Source organism: Filicampus tigris, chromosome 6 (assembly GCF_054856515.1).
Source record: "Filicampus tigris isolate MCC_2025a chromosome 6, RoL_Ftig_1.0, whole genome shotgun sequence".
In the NCBI taxonomy this organism is placed as follows: domain Eukaryota; kingdom Metazoa; phylum Chordata; class Actinopteri; order Syngnathiformes; family Syngnathidae; genus Filicampus; species Filicampus tigris.
The window spans coordinates 1,661,458-1,683,385 of NC_141222.1; the positions used below are offsets into that span (position 1 = coordinate 1,661,458).

The 21,928-nt window shown below is 42.6% G+C and overlaps 1 protein-coding gene across 1 annotated transcript in view; it reads right to left on the reverse strand.

Moving 5' to 3' along the window:
- Positions 1 to 21,928, reverse strand: part of gpm6ab (glycoprotein M6Ab) — a 57,430-nt gene that overhangs the window by 18,588 nt on the left and 16,914 nt on the right. The window contains exon 2 of the mRNA XM_086032571.1: positions 10,817 to 11,009. Coding sequence (XP_085888697.1) covers positions 10,817 to 11,009 — 193 coding nt within the window. The remainder of the gene's footprint in view (positions 1 to 10,816; positions 11,010 to 21,928) is intronic.

The window sequence follows — 21,928 nt, forward strand, 5'->3', positions numbered from 1 at the left end:
AGCAGGTAAAGCTCACACCATAACGTTTGCAAGTTGTTCTGCCTCTCTTTACTCCTATAAATCCGAAATAATCCATTCCAGTGTTTGTAAGTGGAGGTAGGTCTGAAACAATTCTTTCCTTCGTAAGATCTGCCATCTTTTGCAGCATTGCTTTTCCATGATAACGTCTGCAGAAAACGCATTCCAACATCATCTTTCTAACAGCTGCATTGGCATTAGTATTTCCTCCCAAAGTGGGTCCAGCTTGTAAATGGAGCTCTGTCTGCTCACTGTGCCGTTTCCAGATAGAAGGATGGAAATTTCATCTTCAAACCGTTGCTGCTAACAATAACGAATAATAGCCGTTTCTACATCCATCAGACCTTTTGGTTTCAAAATGTTTTCCTTTGGCATGACGATGTCCTTCTGTCCTTTCACTTGACCAGTTTGGATATCAGATGCCCCCAAATGCTTTCTCTGTTGAACAACGTTCAGCAAATCGGTTTTCATCCTTAGAAATCAAGCTACTGACAGTTTGAGCTTCTTCCAGTTAGAAAAGTAAGCCATGAGGTAGTCAATGGCATTGGTAGTGTTAACAAGGTTCTGACTTTATGGTATACTTTTGAGTTGTGTTTGAAAACTTGTTCTCTATTTCTGTTAGTTCTTGAACTTGAGGTGTTATTCCCATATAATCACATAAGTGACCGTTAGCAACCGCCTAGTAACCAGCAACCAATCATAATTTGTCTTCTTGTCTCTCCACCTTTCAGGGCGCAATATTCAGTAGCGCATCCATGTTGAGAATCAGTGTGCAGATATCTTTCGTTGGGACCACTCGCTCCATCCTCCTCTCTGTACGTGTGCATGTATGTTACTTTCACTTCTGCTCCATTAATGTCTAGTGTTTAGAAGTTAGTTAATTTGTGTTTTTTTCTATCATTTGCGTACGTGTGTGTAATCTTCACTCCTCTCACGTGAGTGATGCATGTTCCAGTCTATTCGGTTCCATTAACCCCTTTCTTAACTGATTCTTATGGTGGTTAATTCTAATGTGTCTAAATTACTCGTGTTATTGGTTTAATTAATCTTCCTTTACCTAGCATATTCAGGCATGAGAGATATGGTTATTATTTGTTTGCCACACACTGGTAATAATATTAGTATATCACTGGATTCATTTTATATCATATTATGATTGTGTTATTTACATACGCTTTCATATTGTAGTATTCATTTGTTTCTTTCTGTTTATAGAAACCACGCACGCGCAGGCAAATCACACACATCCACACATATACACTAATATGAACCCCATCATCATAACCCTTCAATAAAGAGTGGCATGATAGTGTGAACATCGTCTTCTTTATTCTACTGGCCAGACAACCTGAGGGGATTGAGGATTTTATAAATCAGCCCTAATCCAGTCCTTCTTCGAGGTCACAAGTTTGGGTCTCCAGCCCGACACCTCCATTGCATGGTCATTTGAGTTGGATCCTTGACTTCCTCAGCTCTACGATGGCTGGCTAACGCTTGCCCTCGCTGTGAAGTACGGCCTCGCTACCTCGATGACTTCCTGGTGACTCCTCCACCACATCATCATCCCTCTCTCAGACTCCATGACCACTCTGACATGGGAGCAGCTATTCAACCTCCGGGAGCAGCTACCAGCTCCAGTCATCTCTTCACCTGCAGTTAGACCTGCACCTCAGTATCTCAGCTCCGAAGCAGTCATGTTAGCTCTGCAGGAGATGAGGGAAGAAAACAATCAGCTCAGGCGAGATATGCAGAATCTCTTCAACTCTCTCTTCCTGAGGTCAAAGCATTCGGCTCAGTGTGAGGACAGTACTTGTACCTCATATGTGGCTCTTCATCCTCCTGAGACAACATCCACTCCAGATCAAAATCTCAGAGTCCCATTGGATGAACTCCCGCCATGGCCTGATGCATGGCCAATTCCTCCATCAACATCAACTGAACCTCTACCACCTCCTCCTCCAGCTGATGAACCTATGCCTCCGGTGTCATACCTACATTTCCATGAGCCAGGGCTTCAGAACACTCCAGAGCATGTGGAGCCATACACAGTTACTCAAGGGCCATCGTCTGTAGATATATACAGAGGACCAAAGCCTCAAATCTCTTGTTTCACCAATGATGATCCATGCCAGTTCGCCCGCCTTAAGATTGCCCTTGACAATATCTTGCCCAGAGATGCAACGGAGCGATTCAAGTACCAAATACTGGTCGATCACATCAAATTCAAAGACGCTGTTCTCATCGCTGATTCTTACAGTAATAGTTCAACCCCGTTTTCTAAGATGATGGTTCTCTCTGTTCAAAATGTATGGGCAGCCACACAAACTAGCTCTGCAGTGTATCAATGAAGTTCTGACCCAGCCTCCAATCCGTAGTGGGGACAGCCGAGGGTTTCGTCTCTTGAGCCTCCAAGTCAGATCTCTGGTCGGCATGCTAGAGCAGCTAGAGCAACTAGGCAATGAAGGCAGGGCGGAGAATGTGGATCACACACACTGCGTCTTCTCTCCAAGCTTTCCTCATGAGCTCAGAGCACAGTTTAAAAGTCATGTCCATCCCATCCGCACCCCAATACCTACGTTGGTGCACTTCTTTGATTGGCTTGAATATGAAGTCCACGTTCAGGATGAGGATTCACAGCTTCATACTCAAGGCCCTCACGCGAGAACCGCCAGAAGGTCCAAAAGGCCAAACAGCAGAACCTCGGTGCACGTCCTACCACAGTTCTACTTGGCTCCGACCCTGCTCCAAAAGCCACCTGAGTCTTCATCGCAAGTCCGAACTCAGATGAGTACCAAACTCGATACACCTAAGAAGTATTGCCCCTTCTGTGATAATGAGCAGCATTACTTCAATCAATGTTCGCAGTTTAAGGAGTTCTCTACAGAGTAGCGAGCATCCTGGATCAAAACTGGGAAGTGCTGCTGGAGATATGGCAGAAATCACTTAGCTGCTCAATGTTATCTCAAAGCAAAATGTCAACAATGCAACCAGACCCACCTTGACATACTTCATGAGATCAACTCTGCCACCACGACCAAATCCAAACCCAGCTCCAGAGACCGTCCAGCCCGCTACCTACTATCTAGACCCAGATCTCAGAAGTGTTTTGCTGAAGATCGTCAAAGTTCTTTTCCACAATGGCATGCACAGACTCGAGATGTATGCCATCCTCGATGACGGCTCTGAGCGAACAATCATACTACACAATGCTGAGGAAGCACTACACCTCAAGAGGCCGAGTAAGAACCTGGCACTCCGTCAAGACCTGAAAACTGTGTCAGGAAGGTCAGTGTCCTTCTCCTTATCCTCAACCGCTCATCCTCACAAATCATTTCGCATTCTCAAAGCCTTCACTGCAGCAGAGCTTGGTCTCTCAAAGCATTCTCATCCTGTTGAGGCCCTGAAGAAAACTTATCGCCATTTAAGGGCCTGCCACTCCATTCATTCAGTCAAGCCCAGCCACTCTTTCTCATTGGTTCAGACTATCCTAATCTTCTCACTCCAGTGGAGCCCGTGAACCTAGGTACACCAGGGGGTCCAGCAGCACTGAAGACTCGTGTAGGATGAACTCTGCAGGGCCCTGCCAAAGTCTTGCTGCACCAGTCCTACACGCCTCAATGTCTCCTAACCAACACGTCGCCTCCCTCTACCGACCTTCTCAGTCATGTGTCCCGATTATGGCAGATGGATATTTTTCCTTATCGGAGTGAGAAGCTCATTACCAGATCCAAGCAGGACAATGCAGCTATCAGATTGTTAGAGGAGAAGACCGTCAGAGTTGAGATTGACAATGTTCAAAGATATGCCACCCCCCTGCTGTGGAAGGAAACTCTTCCCCCACTTAATGCCCTGAAGGAAGCTGTTATGAGTCACCTTCGTGGCTCCGAAAGTCATCTTGCCAAAGATCCTGCCAAGTCTGCCTCCTACTGTCAAGGGATCAAGAAGTTGGCGGACTCAGGCTATGTCTGAAGGCTCACATCACCCGAAGAGCATAGTAGCAATTCCTGGTATATTCTACATCACATGGTCCATCACAATGGCAAGGACCGCATCGTTTTCAACTGTTCCTTCACCTTCCAAAACACCAGTCTGAATGAACATCTACTCGCAGGACCAGCTTTGGGTTCAAGTCTCCTTGGTGTCCTGCTCCGTTTCAGACAGTATCCTATTGATGTCAGCAGCATCATTAAGGGCATGTTTCATCAGGTCCGCCTCCTCTCTGAGGAACAACCCTTCCTCCGCTTCCTTTGGAGGGACATGAATCGCAACGCTAAGCCCGACATCTATCAGTGGCAGCTTCTTCCCTTTGGGACTACCTGTAGTCCTTTCTGCGCGACCTTCGCCCTACAAAAGCACATCACCGATCACAGTAGTCCTGATGAAGACACTCGACAGTTGAGAGCTGTTTTTATGTGGACAATCTCCTCCAAAGCTTTTTATCTGTAGCTGAAGCGAAGCAGCTTGTCACAAAGCTCCAAAACCTGCTCCAGTCTTGTGGCTTTGAACTGCGGCAGTGTACCACCAACGTCCCTGACATTATCCGTCACCTGCCACTTGAACTTACATCAGAAAGCCGAGAACTGTGGCTTTCAATGGATGGTACAGATCCACCAGAACGCACTCTTGGGATGCATTGGCACTGCAAAACAGACACTTTCAGCTATCGCGTCCGCCACACTGAGCAACCAGAGCCTACAATGCGCAGCATTTACAGAGTGCTATCCAGACAATACGACCCCCTCGGGCTGCTCATTCCGTACATAATTCGAGCAAAGATATTGGTGCATAGCCTCTGGGGAAAGAAAAGGGACTGGGACGATCCTCATCTTCCAGAGGATCTGCTCCAGCTTTGGCAGGTGTGGGTGAGTGAACTTCCATCGCTTCACAATGTTACTATTAATCGTTATTATGTTACTCAGACACCGACCTCTCAGCTGCATCCCAGAGCATTCACGTCTTCTCAGATGCCTCAGAAAGGGCCTACGAGTCAGTTGCCTACCTGCGTACTGTTGGCGCTGAGAGTGAAATCCAGGTGGCCTTCCGTTGGCCCGTTCCCGTGTTGCTCTAGTCCGCCAGCAGTCCATCCCAAGACTGGAACTCTGCGCTGCCCATATCGGAGCCCAGCTTGGTGCCATCCTGAAACGAGAGCTCACAGTTCCCATTGCTGAAATCATCTACTGGACCGACTCCACCACTGTGTTGTCCTGGCTGTAGTCCCCTTCCTGCCGCTACAAGGTGTTCGTCGGTACAAGAGTCTCGGACATCCAGAAGTTAACTGAGAGCAATTCATGGTGCTACGTACACTCCAGCGGGAATCCAGCTGATGATATTACTCGTGGATTGACCCTTTCACAAATCCAGAATAACAGCCGCTGGAACTCGGGTCCCGCCTTTCTTCACAACAGTGAATCTCATTGGCCTTCCAGTCCCGACGTCTCTTGCCCAGAGGATATAGCTGTGCTGCGCAAAGCTAAATTCTGTGGCCTCATTACTGCTCCCCAGCTGATCCATGTTGAAGGCCGACTCAGATGTTGTGAATCCATCAGCTCAGATACTGTACAACCTGTCGTTCTAGACCCTCATCATCTCATCACAAAGCTAATCGTTGTAGACTATGACAGAAAACTCGCCCATCCAGGCTCAGAGAGAGTTTTCGCTGAACTGCGTAGAAGGTTCTGGATCTTGCGGGGCAAATGGCGCAGCCAACCAATTGTACCCAGAATGGCCGACCTGCCACCTTCCAATTTAAGGTTACACTGTCTCGCCTTTTACTCCACTGGAATGGACCGTTTCTCATCAAAATAGCGAGGCGCAATGAGAAGCGATGGGCCATTATATTCAAATGCCTCACCACACGTGCAGTGTACCTAGATCTGCTGGCCAGCATGGACACTGATTCGTTCCTCATGAGTCTACGCCGTTTCATCTCCCGATGGGAAAAACCTCACGAGTTGCTGTCCGACCAAGGCATACATTTCAAAAGAGGCTGCTCAGAACTCCAAGACACATTCAATTCCCTTGCTCCTGACCTGCCATCACAATTCGCTAGTCAACAAATCCATTTCCGCTTCAACCCACCAAGTGCTCCTCATATCGGTGGCTCCTGGGAGCGCGAAATCTGCTCCATCAAGTCTGCTTTACACACCATATTGGGATCCCAAACTGTCACAGAGGAGGTCCTGAGAACCACCATTACCGAAGTGGAAGGCATCATCAATTCCAAGCCTCTTGGCTAGACCTCCTCAGATGTGGATCTATCACCCCCAACATGCTGCTGATGGGGCGGTTCGACCCATCCACCCCGCAAGTTGTGTACTCAGAGACAGAGCTTTTCATGTGCCGCAGATGGAGGTATTGTCAGGTCATAGCGGACCACTTTTGGATCCATTTCATCAGGAACTACTTGCCATCCCTCCAGAGCCGCTCCAAGTGACAACAGGCTCAAGAGGACATACGCGTTGATGACATCATTCTTGTAGTTGACCAGCAGCTTCCACGTGCCTTGTGGCCTGTTGGTAAGGTCACGGACGTTTTCCCCAGTGCTGATGGTAAGATCCGCACTGCTCAAGTACAGGTCAAAGACAAATCCTACATCAGACCTGTGGCAAAGTTTATTAAGCTCCCTGCACTTCCTCAAGACATTCCCGATTGACTCACAACAACTTTGCTCCTCAAAGTTGGGGACGGCTGTTAACAAGGTTCTGACTTTATAGTATATATTTGAGTTGTGTTTGAAAACTTGTTCTCTATTTCAGTTAGTTCTTTAACTTGAGGTGTTATTCCCATATAATCACATAAGTGACCATTAGGAACCGCTTAGTAACCAGCAACCAATCATAATTCGTCTTCCCGTCCCTCCACCAATCAGGGCGTGGTATTCAGTAGCACATCCATGTTGAGAATCAGTATGCAGATATCTTTCATTGGTACCACTCACTCCGTCCTCCTCTCTGTACTTCTCCTTACAGTTATATTTTCTTCCTTTAACCATTCGTGCGTCCATGAGAATGTAAGTTTATGTTGAATATGTTGTTTATCTGCTGCTTTAGTAACTTTGTGCATGTATGTTACTTTCACTTCTGCTGCATTAATGTCTAGTGTTTATAATTTAGTTAATTTGTGTTTTATTTCTATCATTTGCGTTCGTGCGTGTGTTCCTGACTCCTCTCACATGAGTCACTCATGCGTCACGCATGTTCCAGTCTATTCGGCTCCATTAACCCCTTTCATAACTGATTCTTATGGTGGTTAATTCTAATGTGTCTAAATTACTCGTGTTATTGGTTTAATTAATCTTCCTTTACCTTGCATATTTAGGCATGAGAGATATGCTTATTATTTGTTTGCCACACACTGGTAATAATATTAGTACATTACTGGATTTATTTTATATCATGTTATGATTGTGTTATTTACAAATTGTATATTTCATATTGTAGTAATCATTTGTTTCTTTCTATTTATAGAAACCACGCATGCACAGACAAATCACACACATCTACACATATACATTAATATGAACACCATCAACATAACTCTTCAATAAAGAGTGGCATGAGAGTTTGAACATCGTCTTCTTTATTGTTCTGGCAACATGAGGAGATTGAGGATTTTATAAATCAGCCCTAATCCAGTCCTTCTTCGAGGTCACAAGTTTGGGTCTCCAGCTCGACACCTCCATCACAGGTAGAACTGTTAATGTAATTCACCATGACATTCTTTCTGACCTCAGGGTCACCAGAGTCCACTTTAACATTGGCATAGTTTGCGGGCCAGTCTTCCTCAGACTCCCAAAGTAAACCGGTGCCATTAAGCCAGCGTTGGTTTTGTAGGAAGTCAGGCACCCGCATTCCTCTGGATGTAGCATCAGATGGGTTTTCTTTGGAACCCATGACACCATTGAGAAGGGGCTTGACATTTCTCTTATGGCTGAAATCCTATTTGCCACAAATGTGTGTAAATGCTTGTCTTCAATATTGACATATTTCAAAACAGATGTGCTGTCAGTCCAAAACATTGATTTGTCTAACTGAAGTTGAAGCTATGCCTTTAGAATCACATCAATCCTAACAACTAAGACATCAGCTGTTAGTTCGAGTCGTGGGATTGTTACAGATTTCAAGGGAGTGTCAAATCCGACAAAAGCGGACAAGAAAAAACGCCACAGGTGCACAGCTGAAGGGAATGCCCCCCACTCCAGCTGGGCTGCAACCAACACAGAGAGAGAGAGATAGAGAGAGACAGAGCGCGGATAGAGCAAAACATGACAGGGAGTAACTCTGCCCTTTCCCAATAGGAAAGCGACATGAACACCATTTTTATGGCTCTTCAACCTAATATAGGTAACAACTCCGTAGCCATCTTTATCTGCATCAGTAAAGTGATGTATTTGGCTATGCATGAGTTCACCAAAATCATTTGGCTTTACACATCTTTCAACTTTAAATGATGCCAACAACTTCATCTCCTCTAACCACCTTTCCCATTCCTTAGAGATTTCAGGAGGCAGAGCATCATCCCAATGACCGTTTCTCCTGCAGAGCTCTTGTTGCATTACCTTGGCGGATAGAGTGACTGGGGACAAAAAACCCAAAGGATCCTATACTGAGCTGGTGGTGGATTGCATCCCGCGTCTGGTTAGAGCCTGCTGTTTTTGTTCCATCCTAAACTTGAAGGAGTCGGACTCCACTTATTTTTCCTGCAATGTTCAGTTGTTTCATTAGATGTTCTGAGCAGAATGTAGCTGTGCTACCAGGATCCAAAAACGCATATTGTTACAGTTTGTATAACCTTGTTTTTATGGATGGACTTAACCTGCACAGGAATAATGGAGAGAATACAACAATCTTTTCCGACCCCTTTACGACCACATGTTTGGGAAAGATTTGTTTGCTGGGCTCCTAGCTCTTTTGATTTTTACGCATCAGTGTTTATGTTTGAAATGTGAAGTACTGTCGGATGTTGTCCATCACAAACTGCAGATCAAACATTTGGGACAGTCCCTGCTTGTGGCATGTGTTGGCAACTGTTCTAAATAATACAAGCAGTCGGCTTTGCTTTCCACTCCTTGTTCAAATGCCTTAACAAATGCTTTGTACTGAAATTGATCCCCTTCAAATGTGGGAATATCTCGTGATGGCAATAAGTAAGTAAGTAGATAGTAAGCGCTGTTGCACAAGGGCAGTTGTCATTTCATTTTGCTTACGCATGATAGTGACAATGTCTCCAGGTGAAATTTGATCGTTTTGTTGTTGATTTGTTTGCGGCATAATATGTTGATTTCGTCAAGAAGTTGTGCTAGCAGGCAGCAGTACTTGTTTTCTTTCCAAATGCTTTTGATAATGTGTATCAAGATGTTGCTTGACGATTGGTGTCCAATTTGTTTTAGTCGCACATCCATTTCTTGCCATTTACTTTGCTGTGTTATCCAAGTTGCAGGTTCATATTCTTTTGCTGTTGGGTTAAGAGGTGGTGGTGGAGGTGGTGCTGATTTAGTCCTTTGCTTCTCAAAATAGGAGCTCATGCCGTCAGTTGGTGGAAGAGAGTGAGCATGTCCATCTGAAGCCTGATAAACTGCTAATTTAGCATTTGATGCAGCCAGCTCGCTCTCCAATTCGAGCCATTCCTTTTTATCAGCTGTTCCTGTTCCTCCAGAGCAAAAGCTGCCATCCGTGTTACCAGGGCAGCTCTTTCTGCTTGTGCTTTTAGTTTTGCAAATGATGTTGTACTCGACTGAGAACTTTTGCCACTTCTGTTTGCACATTTTTCCACATTTGAAACACTGTCATTAGGGTTTATGTTATCATGAGCAGTACCATCATTAGTGTTCAAAACATCAGTACAGTATTTTCCTTTTCAGACACTTGTTTTTCATTGAATTCTATCCACCTTTTTATATCCTCAATAAATTCATCATTGAACATCATTTTTGCTTTAAAACAGGTTTCATATCTTTCTTTTTCCTCGACGTAATACATCTATTAAAGAATCACACATGCACCTTATTTCATCACACAAGTTCATGAACCCGTCAAGAGATTTTTGCTCAGGTTCTCTCTGGGAGTGACCAGGAAGGATAGATCAGGAATGAGTACATCAGAGGGACAGCACATGTTAGAGGTTTTGGAGATAAGGTCAAAGAGGCCAGACTGAGATGGTTTGGACATGTCCAGAGGAGAGATAGTGAATATATTGGTAGAAGAATGCTGAGTTTTGAATTGCCAGGCAGGAGGCCAAGGGGAAGACCAAGGAGGAGGTTTATGGATGTAATGAGGGAGGACATGAAGGCAGTTCGTGTGAGAGAAGAGAATGCAGAGGACAGGGTTAGATGGAGGCAATTGATTCGCTGTGGCGACCCCTGAAGGGAAAAGCCGAAAGGAAAAGAAGAAGATTATGTGCACATGTACAGTAATTATATGGCCATCTAACAGTGGTGGCGCTACTGTCACATGAATATATCAAAAGAACGTTCCGAAATCCATCAATGAGAAGAATCACGGCGTCCTTACCGGCTTCTCCAGTTACCTTTACCTTTGTTAGATGAAATTTATGAATTAATGTGCTACTAGTTTTTCTAAAAATAAAATGTAATTTAAAAAAGAAGAAAATCCATTAACAGTGCGTCAACACCATGAGGAGAAGGTTTCAGATATACCTTGGATCATTTTTCTTTTGATAGAAACTGTGGGTACCACAGACCCGAACACCATACAAGGGTTAAATGTAAACTCAAGTTATTTAATACCAATCTTGATCGCATAATTATCCAGATATAGTTTGGGTTACTTTAATCACTCACATGTTAAACACATCCAGTGTTTCTCCAGGGGCTCGGATGACCTCAAAGTAGTTCTGAAGGATGGTAACAGTCCCACTCAAAGCTTCATGGCCACATCCACAGAACAAGGCCACGCCCATGTAGAGGAGGATGGTGGCGATGAGGGATGCCCAGGGCAGACTACCCACACATCGCTCACAACACTCCTTACAACCTGAACATACAGGAAAAAACGTGTCATGGAACAATGCCTTTACATTATCATGCCAAAGATGGAATTGGTAGTACAGGAATTAAATTTATTAACCAAATATGAAACTGACACTTAAAGAAAACAATGAAATAAACTATTTTTAATGACAGAAAATGACAATTGGACCACAAAAACTAAGTATCATTGTGATGCACTAATCACATTTTCAAACCAAACTTCCAGTTCCAACAAATCATAATGTAGCAAAGGTGAAGCCACACACTTGTCAGTATGCTTGTAAATAGTTGTTTATTGTTGTATTAAATTCTCATAATTTGTGTGTATGTGATGTCTTTGAGTTGGAAAATCTCCACAAGATGAAAGGGTAGGAGTGCCGTGTACGTACACCTGAAGTTTGGCAGTGTTGAGTGTCTGGGCATGAACTGTGGCCGATAAAAGCTCCTGAATGAATGTGAATTCTGTTACCGCTTGTGGAAATAGAGCAACTGAAGAACTTTGGCAACTATAGCCCCTTTCAGACCAAACATCCCCTGAACTTTGAGGTAGCAGGAGTTCCTTGTAGTAAGAACTTGTGTGTGGCACACTAGTTTGCATTCACACAGAGCGACAGTGGGCAAGGTAGTTTATTCAAGTTGGTCAGTAGGGGAGGGGAGTAATGGACCGTGCCTGTACAGCTATTAAGAAGTTCTTAAATATGGGATTTGAAATATTTTGTGTTTGGATGATCTGTTTTTCCTAAAAAAATAAAAAATAAAAAAAAGAATAGATTGTGCTTTTCAAGTTTTTATTTGTTTAAAAAACAAATGAGTGATTTAAAAATTGAAATAAATTGTTGGTTCTGTCCACCAATTTGCTAATCGCTGCCAGAAAGTGCAATTGGAAGTCCCTGTCTTGCACTCTGCTCCCCTGAATCATCTCTCGCTCCAGTCTGGCGCTCTCCTCCGAACTCCGGAGCTCATGCCTTCTGGCCTCCTCGAGGACGTGGAGCTCCTGCCTACGCATGCCCATTCCCTCCATGAAAATGGCCTGGCTTCTTTCCTCCATTAGTTCTAAGGCATCCATGAAGAGATTCTCTCTGTCCCCCTTCCGCTTACCTTTAGGCATATGAATGCACAATGAGCAACAGTAAATCATTAGCAACAACTGCTATATAATACACAACTTTGTAAAGTCTGATTTTATTGGTCATTTACCGGGACGGTTATGAAGGGCAGTAGACGCTGGGCGAGAAGTGCTGCTTCTACTCGTGGATGGAGCGTTCTCACTGGTCTCCTCATGTGAAACTCACATGTCACAACATGTCCATCTAATGAGTAACAATGAATGATTGATCCAGCTATGAAGTAAAATACATGTAGACAAAAGTTTAGACGATATTGGCCAGTGATATAATCAATGCATTGTACTTCATCTTGAAAAATTATATTAACATTTTTTTTAATCTGCAATTTTTATTCATCATTCAATGCATTTTCATCTAATCAATATTTACAGTAATTGCGTTTCGTTTACGTATACTGTGTATAACTTGTTTATATGACTACTTATGTGATGAGACAAAGTAGGTAAACCTTTACGATGTGGACAGACCCTCACCTGAATACATCATTAAATATATATAATATATATAGACTGTATATGTATAGCCTGTATATATATATATATATATATATATATATATATATATATTTATAGACTGTATATGTATAGCCTGTATATATATATATATATATATATATATATATATATATATATATATATATATATATATATATATATAGACTGTATATGTATAGCCTGTATATATATATATATATATAAAACGTTTCGTTCTCAGTAAAGTAACGCCAGCAGGAAGTTGCCGGTCAAACAAAAGAAACATATGCCACAAAAAGGGGAAGCGCTACAACAGGCAACAACCTAATAAGTATTTATGGGATTATTTTGTATTTACCTTCGTCTATTGCCGCTGCTCATGGCTTCCAGTTGCGGTTGCCGAGTCCTTTGTCCCACACACGGTGGACAGTGTATGGCGTCGAGTCGCTTGTACCATTTATAAACGTTTCTGTCATTCCCACTGCGGCTATTGTGGTCCTTGAGTTTTTTGTACTCTTGATTTAGCTTCTTCAGCTTTGCACGGACTCGTTTTGTAGTCGGGTTAATATTGTAGCTCAGCCAGTTTGGCCTGATGAACTTTATCATTCCTCGTGGCTGATTCAAAGTTTCGTTGGATGTCCTCATTCACGTAAATGTTTAGGAGAGACTGTACCTCATGTTCCGTCCACCGATCCAATGTTTTTCCTCCTTCATTTCTTGCAGTATATCATGAGTGACGACAGTGAAACTTGCTACACACATAACGCTGAGTCGCTTATTGGCGGTTACAATTGTGCGCAACCAAAACAACACATCCCCAAGTTCAACCGACCAATCAGCGTTCGTCAGCACAGCGCGCCACTCAAAAAACTTGGGTGAACGATTGGTGAATGAATCTTTTTAACGGTTCTTTTTGATGAACTGATTGTAATGATTCAGTTCACTGAAAAGAACTGTCATGCCTATAACTACTTCGGGTCATGGTGGAGGAACGGCAACTGTTTTTAAAAACAATTTTAAATGTAAACAGTGTATATTGGCCACATCATTCACCAGCTCTGAAGGCACTTTCTTTGAAGTTGCCAGTGCTGTCCCTGTGCTCTGCGCTGTCATGTACTGTCCTCTCAAATACAACAAGGTGTTTCTGAATGACTTTTGGAATCTTCTTGCCGAAATCATGCTGCTATATGATCGCATACTGTTTATGGGGGACTTTAATATTCAAGTGTGCTGTCCTGAAAAATCACTGGCAAAGGGCTTCTTAAGACTCTTTCAATTTGGTGTAGTGCTTGTCTGGCTCCACTCACAGGCAATGATACACTTTGGACCTTGTCCTTACTTTTGGTATATCAGTCTCAAATTTGAAAGTGTTAGACAATGTGCTTTCTGATCATATGACTGTGCTCTTTGATGTAGTGTTTTCCAGTGCTGTCAGAGCTACTGTTAGCGAGCGCAGGTGCCGGGCTTTTAACCCCCTCACTGCTAGTCGGTTCTCTGATGCCTTTGGACGGCTTTCTAGTCCTTCTTCAAACACAGAAGAACTCAGCACCTGGTTCCATTCATCCTGCCTTAACATTTCGGACTCTGTGGCTCCATTAAAAAATATTCCGCCTAAAGTTAGACCGGAGCCATGGTTTAATGAGAGTACTCATGCAGCTAAACAGGAATGTTAAAGAGCTGAACGCAGGTGGAAAAAACACTGGCTGCAAGTCTCTTAACAAACCCAAAGACTGCTGGTATCGTTACCAAAGAAAGGTGAAGAAGTCCAAGAGGGAACACTTGTCAAGTCTCATTTAGGCAAATCGCCATGATCCGCGCACTCTATTTAAAACAATTGATTCTGAACTTAAGCCCCGTAAGCCAATTTGCACAGACTGGTCCCCTGAAATGTGATAGATTTTTGTAGTTTTTCGTTGACAAGGTTGCTACAGCTAGGGCTCTCGTTTCGAACGCCACGTTTGACCCCTCTATCCACGTTCCTTGTTCCACAGTGTTCGATTCCTTTGAGACACTTTTTGGGAGGATGTGATTTGCCATATTAAGAAACCTGGATCCCTTTATGAGTCCGCTCCTCCTCACTTCTTTAAGGAGGTTCTCCTAAGTATTGGTGAACCGGTTTTGGCCATTATCAACAGCAGCAAGTCTTCTGGTGTAGTCCCCCAACATTTTAAACATGCTGTTGTGCAACTCTTGCTTAAAAAAAAAAAAAAACTGGCCTTGATCAAGGTGTGCTGTCAAATTTTAGACCCGTTTCGAAGCTGCCTTTTATTTCTAAAATTCTGGAAAAATTGGTTCATTCACAAATAATAAAATATTTCTTGGATGAACATAATGTCATGGAGGTTTTCCAGTCAGGCTTCAAGATGATGCATAGTACAGAGTAAGCTCTGTTACATATCATTAATGATTTCCTCCTGACAAATGACACCTGAGACTATGTATATCTTGTTTTGTTAGATTTGACTGCAGCATTTGATACGGTGAACCACGGTATTATTTTGGCTCATTTGCAGCACCAAGTAGGCATTAGTGGAAGTGCTCTTGAGCGCTTTGGATCCTATTTGGCTGGCAGGACCTTTTCTGTTAGCCTAGGTTCCTCTGAATCCCGCTCTGCCCCTGTGTCGTATGGTGTTCCAGGGTTCTATTTCGGGACCTTGCTGTTTTCGTTGTATTTGCTGCACCTGGGTTCCATCCTTCGAAAACACGGTATTTCCTCCCACTGCTCTGTGGATGACTGTCAAATCTATGTCCCACCGAGCAAAAAGGCCACTTTCTTCTTAGGACCACTTCTGTCCTGTCTAGAGGACATCAAAGCCTGGATGTCACTAAATTTCTTAAATTTCAATGAAAAGAAAACAGAAGTTGTGGTGTTAAGTCCCAGTGGCTCTTCTACATCTCACCCTGTTGACCTGGGCCCCCTGGCTGCATATCTAAAGCCAACAGTCTCGAACTTGGGTTTTAAAATGAACATGGATCTTAAATTGGACCGCCAAATCAGCGATGTTGTTAGGTCGATCTTCTTTCATCTTAGACAGCTGGCTAAGGTAAAACCTCTCCTTTCTCAACAGCACTTAGAAACAGTCATCTATGCCTTTGTTACATCTCAGCTAGTTTACTGTTATGCACTTTATTTTGGAGTCAGCCAATCCTCTCTCAGGCGTCTGCAGTTGGTCCAAAATGCTGCTGCCCGCCTCCTAACTGGATTTCGGAAGACGGAGCACACAACACCAGTTCTGGTCTCCTTTCACTGGCTCCCAGTGCATTTTAGGGTTCATTGTAAGATGCTTCTATTTGTTTACAAGTCTTTAAATGGCCTCGCCCCAGCGTACCTCTCTGAGCTCCTCCACTTCTACACACCTTGCCGGAGCCTCAGGTCTGCGGACCAGGCACTGCTTGAGGTGCCAAGGACTAAGCAGTGTCTCAGAGGGGATCGAGCATTTTCTGTGGCTGGTCCTTCCCTTTGGAATGACCTTCCATTGAATGTTAGGCAAGCCCCCTCTCTGTCCATTTTTACAACCAGTTTGAAGACACATTTCTATTCTTTAGCTTTTGATTCAACGTGAGACTGACATTTTTCTGCTGTTTTCCGGTGTCTAGTGTATACAGTACTTTATGTTAATTTATTGCTTTCACCTGTTATGTTATTGCTATTTTGTTTTTGTATGTAAAGTGCTTTGTTACAACTGTTGTGAAATGCGCTAAATAAATAAAGTTGTATTGTACTGTATTGTATGTTTCCAAGTAGCCATTGTGTTCCAATTCTCTCGCTGCTTCCATGTTTGTGCCCCGTGTGTATGTGTTTGAGAGAGAAGAGGAGGGGCCAGGGGAGTCTTTCATTTACTTGGATTGTTACATTTAAGATGTTGCCATTGCCTTCATTTTTTTAAGTTCTTTGGCCAAATTGAGTTAAAACTACTCTGATATTGAACATGCTCATGCTGTTTAACCTTTACTGAACCGCCCAAAATCCCCGCCCCCAAAAAAACAATAAAAACGGAGACAACTTCGCAAAATAAGTGAAGCAATGAAAATCGATACCGTAATTTTGTCAGCCTCCCAATATATCGGTTAAGCCCCCCCTGAGGCCCGGAGAGAAAAAATCCTGACGGTGTGCCTGAAGGATTGTGACAAAATGTATTTTCTTTTGTTGGTTGTCAAATATACATAAATCATTTTCCTCAGCCATTCAAAGTTGTACGTAGTTGCCTTTTTGAGTTAGTCAAGTCAACTGATATAGATTCCAGTTTCAGTTGTAAACCTGAACAGTATAAGCATGAGAAAATTATTAATACCGTTATTTTTCACAAATATATCAAGCTATGCAAATCATTGAGATGGTCAAAACACTGATCATATTCCTTTTACGTATGATCAGGGATGTACTCATTTGCTCTCTTATTGAGAATTATGAGGAGTTGATAAATATGTAAGTCACAACGTACCATGAGATCCAGATCTGATGCATTCAGAAAGCCAGGATGACTGGATTCCATCATAGCTATTTTATTTTAAGCAAGCACAATTTTGATGACTGAATGGAAATGAAGGAAATGACAAATGATTTGTCATCTCACTTGCTCATGTTCCTTTTCTGTCTGCAGGTCTTCGCAATTCATTGCCCTAGTGTAATTGGAAGTCGCTAGAACAGCTGTCCTCTCAACTGTGAGTGTGAGTGTGAAGGAGGCAGTGGGTATGTATTTGTCTGTCAGTGATATACGGTAGCTAGTCCCGAACAGTGTTTCTCGTTATAAATAGCAAAATTGATTCAACATTATAGTGAGCCACGATTGGGGTCACTGAGTTTATTCGTGTTGCAACCACAGCTTCTGAATTTACAGTCTCTAAAATAGCATTGGATGGTTTTAAAGCTCCAATTGCTCCGTGTGCGGTCTTCTGCTCTGATGTCTTTTATTTAGAAAGTGCTTGTTTAAAATAGTCACAGGTGTTTTATTTCAACATTTCTGTAATGCATTTTTTATGTAAATGCCAGATCCTCTTTTCCTCAACACTATTTTTAATTTAGACTAATTGACTTGACAGATGTTTGACAGTCTACTGTGGTCTTGGCTAATTACTCATTCTGCCCCAGCTCAACCCATGCGTTTGAATATTCAGGAATGTTAGGTTTAAATGTAAAGCTAAAGAACCATGCACACACAAACACACAGATAAACAGCCTTCACACTTCCATGCAAAGACAAAATGTATTGAAACAATAGAATCATCTCCCTGGTTCTTAGAAAATTGTGTGTTTTTATTTGTGTGAGTCATCCTACTGCTCATGTTTAATTGACCGGCCATGTTGCCATGCCAGCAGGGGTGTGGCAGGAGCCTGCTGACCCAGTTTGCCTGTAGCGTTGTTATGGCAACAGTGCAGCTCGGCAAGCTTCACAGCCGTACAACACACATTTTCATGCACAGACTCACAGGCACAAATCATGTCAGTTTGCTCACTAGTGTATTTTGCAGAGATCAACAGACAGTGTTTCATGTCAAAATAAGAGCCATAAAGATGGAAATATTGTACATACAAACAATTTGCACTGAATGGCTGAATTTAAGAAAATGTTAATTACGATTGCACGCCTTTATATAAATAACAGCCATTCAGTGCAAATTGTTTGTTTGAATAAAGGCTGATTATTTGCCACATTAGTAAGGCAGTTCTGAGCCAGGTGGAGGAGATGTTAGACATAAATGTGTTATGAGCTTGTGTGGAGAAAAAGTGACTTTTTTTTCAGCATTTTTGTCATTATGTAAATATGTCATTACTCAATCTATATCTATGCATATGAATGCAGTTGTATCAGCCACAGAACATGTGTGCAGGTGTTTGTCATTGTGTGTTTTATGGTTCAGCCATGTTATAATCCTTCTCATATTTCCATATTTGGGTTTGATAAGCAGGCAAGACCCAGTGACCTGGTAAAAAAAATGGGGCACGCTAAGCACAAATGGTTGTATATGCTCTATAAACATGAGGGTATTTCCTTGTTTGGGAGGAAGTTCAGCATTGATAGTACAGTAATTTTTCTTTATATTTGATGACCCTAAGCCAGTCGCTTGAACAAGGGAAGACTTGCAAAATGTCAGACAGTTTACTCCTACTCCTACCTTTTTTCACAAACTTTCACAAATCCACATAGCTTTTTGGACATAATAACCACAGGTGCAGCTGTATTCTATGGGGCCTGTTGTAGACAATGCAGATTAGGGAAGTGTCCAGGCATCTTGGCAACATACAACAAAATGGATTTATTGACTCTCATTGCTTCAATGAAATCTGGCTCAGTGAATGCATCTCGGATGATACGCTTCAGTTTTGCGGCTTCCAGCTTCTCAGAGTGGACCATGATACAACACACAGGGACTAATTCAAATCTGCAAAGCTTCTGCTAAAAACAGTGAAGACAAACAAAGCAAAATTGGAATTACAGTACTTCAGTAGTTTTCGAAACTTCTGGATTAACAGTATTGTTTATACTGTCTTTGAAATTTTAGTGGCCAATTCAGATGAGTATACGGAAAATGTAAACTCCAATATTGGCTTTTTTGCGTTCCATTCAAGATGCTCTGCACATTCACTTCAAGGCTCTCGAGGACACCAGAAAGATTATAACTGAAATTGAGCAAAGTGTCTATCTGCATCCACACTACAGAGTCTAAAAGTATTTACAAAAGTGGTAATAAATAGCATTAGATAATCCCAGGCGTGACTGTGCACGTGCCTGTCCGACCAGTTACAGTCAGGGTTTCATGAAATAAAATTCACACATATCCAAAACAATGCCCATCAACATGTCATGTGAGGATCGGGATTTGGACCCATTCGCAGATATGACACGGAAGTTGAAGAGTAAAAAGTATTTATCAAGAAAAATAAAAAGTAACAACAGATATCAGGACGGGAAGAGAGTTCGCATCCTCACTCCAAGAAGGTTTGAAGTACTGACAATGTGTCAGTGTGTCACTCAAAGATTTAAACTGTAAGACTTCAGGCCTATATGACATCATAAAGGACACAGCATAAAAGGACCATAGCAACTGGAGAGCAACTGATACATCACGTAAACAACCAGTCATAACACAACAGGAGCAAAAAACAAAATTTTGCTGATTTTAATTCATTAGATAATGACATTTTCTTTGCAGTGGATTTGCTTTTGTGTAATCATAGTCTACTTCAATCTCATTCACTGATTCGCTAGCTAACAGCCAATCAGAGTGATCAATTGTCACAGACAGCCGATGCCATTCTGCATACTACGATCAAAGTCTCATACATTCAAATCATATCTAAAAAGTACAATGACACAATAGTCTTAATTATTCATAACTGATAATGGATGGATGGATGGATGGATGTAAATGTTGCTTTTTACTTAGGTTTGTTCCTCCTTGTATTATGAGCGTGTGCGCGCAAGATTGGTATATGTGTGCATTTTATTTCATGAAAACATGACTGTGGGTGGTACGATGAACAATTACTTCTCGCCATGTTATTTGCTTGCTATGTGATAGTGGATATTTTAATTGATGTTGACTGTAAGAATTAAGGCGGCACGGTGGTCGACTAGTTAGCACGTCCGCCTCACAGTTCAGAGGTCGTGGGTTCGATCCCGGCCCCGGCCTCCCTGTGTGGAGTTTGCATGTTCTCCCCGTGCCTGCGTGGGTTTTCTCCGGGTACTCCGGTTTCCTCGCACATTCCAAAAACATGCATGGTAAGTTGATTGGACTCTCTAAATGGCCCCTCAGTGTGATTGTGAGTGCGGATGTTTGTCTCTATGTGCCCTGCGATTGGCTGGCAACCAATTCAGGGTGTCCCCTGCCTACTGCCCGAAGACAGCTGGGATAGGCTCCAGCACGCCCCGCGACCCTTGTGAGGATAAGCGGTATCGATAATGGATGGATGGATGCAAGAATTGAATGCTCTTTGTTTAAAGGGGAAGTCTACCTCCCCAAAATTCTTTGCAATAATATTGTCTATGCATCTTCATAAGTTAGTGAAGGGCTAAATGAACCAGGGCTTCAGCGCGTGTCTCGAGCAAAAGTGGGAGTGCTAAATGAAGCCCCGATTCGGAGCGTGTATCGGGTAAAAAAAAAAAAATCACATGACCAATGACAAACGAGGCCACGATTTGTGTGGAGGATTTCATTGGTTCATTCAACGTATCGTTTCCTCATAACACAAAAGAAGACTCGGTTTGTGCGGTTGACGCCATTGGATCATTCAACGTATCGTAACGCTGGAGACCTCTTTGCAAGTGTTGTCGGCGTTTGTAGTGATCTTAAAGTTAGATGTCCAGTTAGGGAGTCACACTGTGCATTAGAAAAGTATACTTGGAATGCTCAAGTAGCCATTTTGCAGTTTTTAGTCATTTTTTTTTTTATATACATTTGGCAAGGGCGGCGCCGTTCTGACCAGGAGGTTGTAGTAGGATCAATACTACTTTGATCTATACTGTACTTTTCAATTAAAATTTATTCAGGGTTATTCATAAACATTTTATGTTATGTTTATTATTTATTCCATGTTTGCACACACACTACGGCTAGAACTGCAATACTGCTAATTATACTTGTTTATTAACTGTTAAGCCTATAATCTTATTTCATTCTGTATACACTTCTGTTTTACTGCTTGATGACGCCATAGAGCAAATGAAGCAAGTTTGCTTCAAACCATGTGCAAACTGGCTGGCCTCAGTGATTCATTGGCAGCCGCAAGATGGCTGGCAACATGCTGTTTTGTTGAGCTGGAAATCATCCATCCATCCATCCATTATCTATACCGCTTATCCTCACAAGGGTCGCGGGGCATGCTGGAGCCTATCCCAGCTGTCTTCGGGCAGTAGGCGGGGGACACCCCGAATTGGTTGCCAGTCCTAACAAAACCATCTTCTCAGCAAACCATCAGATGGTAAAATTATTAAAATTAAAATTATGTTGTTTTTGTTCATCTATGTCATATCATGTTGTAGAATGCCTAGGAGTGGGACTAATACCTATATCTTTTCAGGTAGTATGGCCAGTTGCTCTTTAGGACAGGGAAAGCAACAGAGAAAGTACACTGTAAGACAAGTATTGGAACAACTTGAAGCTGATGATAGTGACTTGGGCGCAGAATTGGACAGCGATAGTGATTCTGATTAATCGTTTCAACCGCATGAAAGTGAGGGTGGTGAATCTTCTGCCCAAGACAGTGACTCGCCCATGACTCGTCCAGTGATGAAGATTTGCAATTTACAGAGACTGCAAGCCCACAGTTAGACCCTAATTGTGCCACAAAAACTTACAGGTGGCGAAAGAAAGTCTTTGAGTTA